Genomic DNA, 9,710 nt, shown 5'->3' with positions numbered 1-9,710 from the left:
AGTAGAGTATATAGTGAACTACTTCTTTGCTCAAATAACTAACTAGTCCTGGTGTTTGATTCTTGGAATCGACTCCCTTTATTTAGAATCAAAATCGAGAAAACTACTGTATGGAATCGATTCTTGGAAATGACTTCCTTCATTTGGAATCAGAGTCGAGAAAATCACTATGTCGAATCGATTCTTGGTATCGACCTCCTTCATTTGGAATCAATACCGAAAGATTACTGTTTCGACTCTTTTCTACTGTTCGATTCTTTTCGATAACTGTTTCTACTGATTCGACTCTATGGAATCGACTCATGCCTTGGTATCAGAATCGGACTCGATTCCAAAATTGCAAGAATCGCACATTTCTATTCATAGACAGTGCACGTCAATCTATTGCATATTTTAATTCTTTCTTTCAGTTATTTCAGCTTTAACAGATTAAATATTAGAGGATTGAAAGACGGTTTTAATGGTTTGTTGTGATACACTGTATTTCGTCAGCAGGACTCGTAACTAAGCAACTTCACCGTTCCTTCCTTGGAGCCTGGTTCTTCTCCCATGATGCACTGGGGCGGCCTTTAAAAGCGCACACACGACTCTTCCTCTCCGGTCAGTGAGAGTGCGGCGGTGTTCGACGCGCGGGTCTGTAACGAAGCTGTACATAAACAAGTCCTCATTACAGCAAACACACACTGTCCTGAGGTCGGACTGGGTTACGGATGGTGAATTACTCTGTGGAGCTGCTGCTGAATAGTTATTGCTTTGGTTGTCTGAGAAAAGACAGGACTCTATTTGATTGTCAGGAGAACATGCGCGACACCGAGGACAGGTGAGAGGAGAAGGAGTACATTTTGTCCTAATTATACTATAAAGGAGTTTTTCGTCATTTATTAACAGCGTATTACTCATGCTTATTACTGAACGACTGAATGCCATAAATCACTGAATGCATGTCTTATGACTTTTATTTAAAAAAAAATATCTTATAGGTCTGCAGGCTGCTGTTCATCTTGGCCTGTTGTTGTTGTTGTTGTTGTAATTTTCCTCTATTACAGGGCATGGTTTTACTGGCATACACTGAGATGATGGGGAATAATCTATCAAATTGCAATAATAATAATAATAATAATAATAATAATATTATTATTATAATAATAATTACTATTATTATAGTTATAGTTATTATTATTAAGCTCTCTCTTCTCTGCTTAGTAGCAATAATTCACAATGTACTGTAAAACCCTACAGTATAGTCCTCTGACTCTCAGGCTTGTGCTTTAATCTTGTCAGTAGACAGTGAGATATCAGGGATTGCTTTCGGATTAATCTGCCTTAAGCAGGAAGAGCACAGAACTGTGCTGACTGCAGAGGAGAGGAGGATCAGCCGATGCTATTCTCAGCTTCAAAATGGACATCACAATAGATACCGGTTTGTGCATATGGGAAACCTGAAGGTCTGTGTGTATAATGGTTCGGTTATCCTTCTATAAAGAACAGGAAAATAATGATGTGCCAGATCCAGGTTGACTGATGGATAGATATAATGGATAGATAGATGGATGTGACAAGGCCACTTGCTGTTCCAACAGGTGCGAGAGTTTTTTTTTCTTCTCACGATCCTGTCACCGTATCGTGACTCGGCGTTGCATAACACTTGTGATCGTCAATGCAATGGATGCAGTCTACATGTTTTCATGCTTGGATAATTCATACACTCTCATGGGTCTGTAATGTCCAGTGATGTATCTTAAAGCATGTTTAACTTTATACATTTTTCAAATTTTCTGGTGAGAGTTACATAATACATGTACAAAACCGTTGTGATGTAGAAAGGAGACTGTTTCTAAAAACATTACAGGTTTTTTTTTTCATAAAAACAGAACAAATATCAAATAATATATGTAACTTCCGTATAGTTTTGAAGCACACGAGGTTCGAAAGCTGTGAGTGTTATCAGGATTTAGCCTGTTGTTGTGTGTGTGAGGTTCTTGTACGGCCCTGACTACCTGTGGGAAACAAAGAAATATTTGGCGGACCGTAACGTTAACACAGATGGTTCGTGTTTTTCAGAGCACATTCTGCAGAGCACAGTGCCTGAGGTCTATAAATAATTCATATGGAAACAGTAAATGATTCGACTGTCCTGTCCGTCATGCGTCTAGATGAGGTCAGGGTTAGGGCGGTGTGGTTTTTTGCGGTTGAGGAGGCGCATGCTGTATGTTGAGAATATTTTGAAAAGTCGTTAGTGAGAGTTTAGCAACCCAGCTGATGCAGTTGAGCCCCATTTTCCTGGAAGACTTTTGGGTTTCCTGTTTTGGAGCTGAACCTTTCCTAGCTATTTGACTGCCCCCACCACCTTTCTTTTTCTCTTTCTCTCTCTCTGTCTATTGTGGCCTTGTGGACATGGCATCATTGCACAAACAATGAAGCACATCAGGTATTCAGATCACATAATAATCTGTCAGTCCGAGTCCTCTCGGCTGCCAAGTTTGCATGACCTCACCTCATCATTTGATTCTGCTCCTCAGGTCACATGTACCACCGTGTTGGCTTGCTTTCTGTTTGGTGTAATAATAATGCATTTACTGAAAAAGCAAGTCTGATGGAAAGTGTCTGATCTCTCTGCTGCTGCTGTACGTTATCACATATCCTCCTACTGTAAGGTGCGAGGTTATAACCAGACACACAGTTTAGAAGAAGTGTGTGTAAAGTGTTGAGCCAGCGCTGCTGAGGGAAGGCGGGAGTCGGAAAGTCAGAGGGTGAGGAGTGTTGGCTTTCAAAACAAGCTGGCATTTCAGTCACAGCCACACGCAGCTCTATAATAAGCAACATGGAAAAATGGTGCAAATGAGCCGCTCTAAGCTCGTAATATTCCTGACAACCAAAGTGACACATTTGAATTTTTCTTCTCACAAACTGAAAGTGTTCACTTTTATATGGGCATGAACTCTCACCACAGTGGCATCCAGTGGTTCATGAAAATCACTAAAGCAACAAAGCAAAGATCAGCTGAACGGCTTGAAAGATCAGGTGATGCTACACGGCATAATGAGTTTGTTTTCCACCTCATCAGTCTCATCTCCTCTCTGTGCTCCTCGGGTCGTCGTGGCTACCTGTCCGGTTGCCAGGGTATCAAAAGTGCAGCTCCTCCCTTTCCCTCGTCGGGCTTTCGTTCCTCCAAAACAAGCATCGAACAACAAAGTGCTTCCTCAATTTGCACTCGGCTCACACAGGAAAATTATTTTGGCATCTTTCCACACAGAAGGGCTGCAGGCTGATTTGTTGCATAATAAATTATTCAATTCATTTGTTAGTTGTTTTTCACATATCCTGTAAGCCCTTGAGTGGTGGCATCAGACTGCAGACTTTATAAAGTGTCTGGTGGTTAAGAAAGTGGAAGCTGTTTTGCTTTTCTGTGAAGCCAGAGCTGAAACCCAAACCACCAGGCCACATGCTATTCTGAGACGTGTTTACAGATCACGCGCTTGTTTGCGCTGTGCGCCTCGACCCAGGGCCAGCAGTCTGCTCTCAATTCCTCTTAGCACCTGAGCAGGAGGTGTTTGCCTGATAGAAAGTAAAACATCTGCGTTCCTGCCAAGCAGAAAGGATCAGATTAAACCTGAACGTTGAGCCTTATCAGTAGTGTGCTTAGAAAAAAAAAAGAAAAGAAAAACAAAGACAAACTTTCTGTAGTGTGACTTCCTGCTGTTCTTCCTGTTTGAACATTCAGCAAAAACATTCAGACTCTTTTCCTCAGTTTTGAGACTAAACGTCTGGCATCCAGTTTCTACTGGTCTGGAGTTATGTTTGTGTGCTGCAGAGTTGTTCAGCTTCTTATCGGCAGGCCTATTGTTAATGCTACTGTGCCGTGTGATAGCAGCGACCCGGGCCAGTTTTCACACTCTGAGCACAGCGCAGGTGTTTACAGGGCATCAGGTCACCTGATAAGGCAAAGGGAAAGTGATCCAAGAGAAGAGAAACAAACTATAAACATGACGCATGAAGAGTTTTGAGACAATGCTTAAACAAAATTCAAGAGGCATCATAGTTATGACGGGCTACATGTCTTCCTTTCATTTATTAAAATATCTATTATCCATTTAGAGACATTTAATGTTACGTAACGTCCATGAAACAGTTCCTGTTATTGCTTGCACTACAGCAGTTGTCATCAGTAGCACCCTCACCAGCCTCTCTTAAAGTTAATAAGACAGTTAATAAGAAAATCCACAAGGCCCTCGTTCAGAGACTTTCTGGGAGTTTAAAGTGACAACCTGACTGTTAGAAATCTCTAGAGTGTATCTATAAATCTACATAAATATCTCCTCACACAGAACTGCATTGTCAATGATTACATTTGCTTTCATACATTTACTTGGAGCATCCTCATAATACTATATTCAATTCAAATCAATTTTATTTGTATAGCGCTTTTAACAAAGAGCATTGTCTCAAAGCAGCTTTACATAGAAGCAGCTTTACATAAGCATATATGCTGTCATGTACAGTAGCACAACTGACAATTTGCCTGCTTTGTCAGAGCCACTCGTCAGAGCCACCCTCAGGGTTTGTGTATGCAGAAGAGGGTAGATAGCACTCTGAGTATAGTGCACAGCAGTTTAAATAAACACACCTCATGCACCTCCACCACTTTAGAAATGACAACATATTAGAATAAGAGCTTTAATATAAACCTTGCAGCTGGAACACTTGTAAAAAATTTAACAAATACCTTCTGACCAATAAGAATTGAGAATTCAATCATGCTACAGTCTTATAAATTTTATTACTACACTATATAGCCAAATGTTTATGGACACCTGACCATCACATTCCAGATTTATTTCATACTTTGCTGTTATAATAAGCTCCACTCTTCGATTGTGGCTGTGTGGATTTGTGTCATTCAGCTACAAGAGCATTAGTGAGATCAGACACTGATGATGTAAGAGTAAGGAGGTCTGGGGTGCAGTCAGTGTTCCAGTTCATCCCAAAGTGTTCAGTGGGGTTGATTCAGATTCAGGGCTCTGTGCAGCACCCTGGAGTTCTTCCACTCCAACCTTAACTTCCACACCATGTCTTCTTCATGGAGCTGCTTTGTGCACTTTGTGTCATGCTGGAACAGGGTTCGAGGCTCTTAGATGTGCTTCCAAATTTGTCCCAACAGTTTGTGGAAGAACCACATATGGGTCTGAGGGTCAGGTGTCCACGTAGTGTATTTAGTGTTAAGGCAAACTTAACTTTGATCCTGTGTGTTTTTTCTAGTGCTTCTCTAGTGAGCTCCAGACTGCACTGCTCCAAGCAGCAGGCTCCAGGGCCTCTGTGGTGCTCCTGATGCCCCTCACCCACTAACGAAGATCCCGAGTGGGCGAGGGACCGGAAGGGATCTCCCTCTCAGTGTACCTCTTCACAAGGTAACCCCAGATATATACACACACACACACACACACACACACACTGAAGTTCACTCAGTGATTATTGTGTTCTGAACTGTTCAATCCTGACTAATAATACTACACTTTTTCCTTACACTATTCATCATGTGTCATGTGTTTGTTCACCGAACACATGACACATGATGGATAAATATTCGATAAAAAGGGTTTGGCTTTGTGAATAGTTTTTGACGTAAGAAGAGTTGTTTGATCGCTCACTCACTCCATCACATTTAGTTCTTAATATCTTGTTGTTTTAATAATTTGAACTTACAGGTACTTATTTACTTTCCTTGCATTTCCTTCACAGTACAACTTTAATTTTTATTGCTTTCACCAACTTGGTCTGAGTACCTTTTGTTCGAGCGAGTGACAACACTGCCTGCTTCAGCCTAGCTCGACATACTGTAGTGGGGAAATGGAGATCTTATTAATAATCATTTCTAATCAGATTTTGTCAGCACACGTGCATGCATGCACACACTCACTTTTGTGATGCCTTGCAGTTCCCCTGTGTGTGGCCATCACGTGTGTGCGTGTGTGTTAATGCATGGTTGTAGGTCAGACATGTGACTGTCCTGGAGGGTTGCTCAGAGGGACAGGAGTTCATTTACACCTGTGACTGACACGTGTGCACACACACACACACACACACACACACACTTTGTCCTGTGAAAGGGCCTATTGTTAAAGCATATGCTGACTAGTTATATCCTAACAAGAATTGAATTTTTCCAGCGCTACTATAATGTGTAAAAATACAGCTGTGTTCCTAGAGACACAGTGCAGACATGCAGGTTAACAGTTCTGCTGTGTCGTTCAGGACGACAGGCTGACTGTGACTCGGTGCGGTGCGGCGAGCGGAACCCCGTCGATCCTGCACTTCCAGTACAAGCTGAGCGAGCGGCGTTCCTCCTGCTGGGACACAGTGCTGGCAGCTAACTGTCTTTATCTGGAGATCCCCAGCGGAGGTCTGCCAGAAGGCAGCAAAGAGGGGTAAGCACAGCATAGTCACACTTTTGTTTCAAATATATAATTCACACAGCATTCTTAAAGTTTAAACTGCAATTCTGATCTTTCAGCAAAGGGAATATTTAAGTTTAAGTGGTTTCAGGAAGAAACAGTATAATAAATCAGCAGTTTGAGCCACTGTTGAGGTGACAGCCTTCAGCTCAACTACCTGAGTCACTGTATTAATGCAGCTTGGTCTCCTTCATGTTAATGAGATTCTGCTTATTAGAGAACAAGGCACACATCCAGCAGTGTTTCATTGTTCACAGTCACCTTTGTGGAGTGTTCTGTGCAGCTGAAGAGGCCACTGTCGGTTAGCATGGGGTGAAATTAGCTCTGCTGCAGCAGCTGCCTCTGCATTATGTAAGATGGGGATTATGTAAAACTGCCAGTGCGTCATCCGTGTCCCTGTGTGTGCTTCCAGTCTTACCAGTCTGCTGGAATTTGCAGAGGAGAGTCTGAAAGTCGGCTATGTGTTCCTGTGGTTCTATAAAACCAGAGAGGATCGATGTAAGACTTTTTTCCCCCCTCTCTCTCACTTGTATGAATCAGAAATCAGAACTCAACATCAAGCTTGTGTTTTCTGATCTGATCTTTGTGCGTGTTCTTTACAGTGTCCATCACCAAGACCTTTCACTACATGGGTTTTGAGGTTGTGAAGCCTGGTCACCCTCTGGTGCCGACCCGGCCCGATCTCTTCTTCATGGTCTACTCAATGGACAACAGCAGCTCTGATGAGGAATGAGAGTCTCGTGCTCTGAAAATGCCCCCTTAATCCCTCCTTCTCCATGTCCTCCTCCAAAACATTGCCTACTTAACCCCATCCTCACCAATAAACTCTGAAATGGAGTGGGGCTGAAGGAATAGGAATGGAGAACGGATCCCACTGATTGGTTAGTCGGTGCTACAAGTAACGTAAGGCACGTCGTCTGTTAGTTTGCACCAAGCCGATGTTCCTTATACGTGCAGCCTGCTTTAGACAGGATATAGTTAGGAGGGAAATCATATAAGGGAAAGACTTACATAAGCCATTCCGCTTCAGGGTCACACTGCAGCGCAGGAATGATTTTTTTTTTTTTTTTTTCCATCCTCCTAGCGTTTTACAATTCTCACTCTTCTGTTGGTCACCATTCCTTATTTTGCATCACAAAGCATTTCAGCAGTAGATCAGATCTCCACAGTTCACACAACAATCATGGGTCCTGCTCACCCTGCATATTCTGGGAATCTTAATAAATGTACGCTATAGTGTTAAACATCTGTAGGATTGCTTGAAGTGCTTTGCAGCGATCTGCTAAATGGCAACGCAAGGCGTGAATTATTTATTAATAGCGGAACTATGGAGCTCCGTAAAAGGGGTCCAATATGATCGATTCCAGGGTTTAATGCAGTTCAGTTCACATTTAGCCGTGAGTAGGACAGAGTTATGGAAGGCGATGACATTTTGAGTGCAAGTTTTTTTGTTTTGTTTTTAAATCAGGCTCATGATTGTACCACTAGCGAAGCAATTAAGCAGACAGTTCAACAGATAACGAGAAGCAGGAGCGATCTCTGACTCACGCCATTTCAGAGTCATCCCTCGTCATTTAGATTTATTCAACCCTGATTTATTCTGCACCAGTCTTACTTAGGATGGATTTAAGCTTCGTGTGGTTTGTGTTCACCAATCCAGATAAATAAACGTTACTCTGTCCTCTCTCTAACAAACGCACTTTAGCTGTACGCATGTAATCAGACGTGCATTCTGGGTACAGAGATGTCCCAAACTTCTAAACTGTCTTTATGTATTTAGTGAAATTGAGATGTTTGCCAAAAATTGTCCCATTTCCACCTTTCACATCAGAGTAGCACCATTAGGCTTGGAGATGACCTCATGCAGTCAGGAGAAATAAGAAACGGTAGATGAATACATTCCCCATAGTTGGAGCATTCGATCTGACCTGAACGCGGTCAGGCCTGAGTGCAAGCCGTGCTTGGGCTCCATCTCTGGGACATTCTCTGGGTTGGGCATGTGTGTGTGTATATACAGGAAATCTTACATTTATAACATGGAATTAACTATGAGCCATGGCAATAAGCTGTTATAAAATAAGTTTCTTTTCAGCTTTGGAGATTTTATTTTTGTCTATCTGCATTGATTGATGTTATTTTGTGTCTTGAATTTCTTTGTAGATTAGGATTTGTTTACAGTTAAAAAATAAATAAATAAATAAATAAAAACAGTCCACAATTGTATACCCGGACCCTTTTGCTTTTTTTTTTTTTTTTTTTGGTCTGAATAAAATGTACAATGTGATCCCTTCAGGTGTCTTTCTATTCATGCATCAAACAATTTTGCTTATTTTTACTGACCGAGATTCACACCCAAAAGAAAAAGAGAATGTGAGTTCAGTCGAAGCGCAGGGCTGCTACAGAGTGCAGGGGAATACAACACTGCCTCATAATGTGTGACGCAGTCTCTCATCTCCTGGCAAAGAGACAACATGGACCTCCAATCAGCTCGCACACAGCGTTATGGTGCACGCAGTGCCTGGGCCTCTGATCTTGCTATTTTAGGAGCGCTGGACAAGCACATCTCTGCCGAATGCCTTCCATTTCAAATACTTAACCTTTTATGTGCTAGCGGTCATTATCATGTGTACGTGACCTGGTTACCAGGTAGGGAAGTGGCCCAGCAGGCTGCTATTCTAATGGAGTCATGTGTTTAACATTAACTCAACATCTATAGCACTTACAGCAGTTACATCACACTGAACTCATGTTGCTGGGATACTGTGCAAACGTTCTTGTTTCTAGCTGGAACTGTGTGTGTGTGTGAGAGAGAGAGAGAGAGAGAGCATGTCATTTGATCTTTCAATTTTCAATGGCTTTATATAACGTGCTTTAGTTTGTGAAGGTCACGTGATTCTCAGAAACATCTTCTATTACTAAGAGGTTGGCATGCTGTCCTGAGAGGCTCAGACCCAGCAAGAGTCAGTGCCTAATCTCCACTCAACCTGTATTCCAAATAAAACCTCTCTCAACCTTCACTGATCCAATTCCTCCTGACGAACACGAGACAGACTGTTCTGCTTGCCATCAACCGTGCATATACACATGACTGGGATTCAGTTTTTCTTCCTGATTTCAGGAAGCACATGTACAGTAATACGGTATATAATACACATTTAGTTTTCAGAAAGAAACTAAGGAAACTGATCTGACATTTCCCAAACAAATATTTTTATATAAAAAATTGCTGCAGAAAAATTAGGGATTTTTTTTTTTTTACTA

General features: G+C 41.8%; 1 protein-coding gene across 1 annotated transcript; it reads left to right on the top strand.

Moving 5' to 3' along the window:
- The first annotated feature begins 585 nt into the window (after nt 1-585).
- Nucleotides 586-8,672, top strand: oaz2a (ornithine decarboxylase antizyme 2a). The gene is given in 6 exon segments (XM_058408147.1): nt 586-820; nt 5,257-5,323; nt 5,325-5,405; nt 6,250-6,422; nt 6,862-6,947; nt 7,052-8,672. Coding segments are annotated over 6 exon segments (648 nt in total). The 5' UTR covers nt 586-710; the 3' UTR covers nt 7,183-8,672.
- Nucleotides 8,673-9,710: the final 1,038 nt, after the last annotated feature.

Source organism: Hemibagrus wyckioides, linkage group LG14, assembly GCF_019097595.1.
Source record: "Hemibagrus wyckioides isolate EC202008001 linkage group LG14, SWU_Hwy_1.0, whole genome shotgun sequence".
Lineage (NCBI taxonomy): Eukaryota > Metazoa > Chordata > Actinopteri > Siluriformes > Bagridae > Hemibagrus > Hemibagrus wyckioides.
Note: the sequence above shows the minus strand (reverse complement) of the source record. Positions and strands in the feature narration are given on the sequence as shown.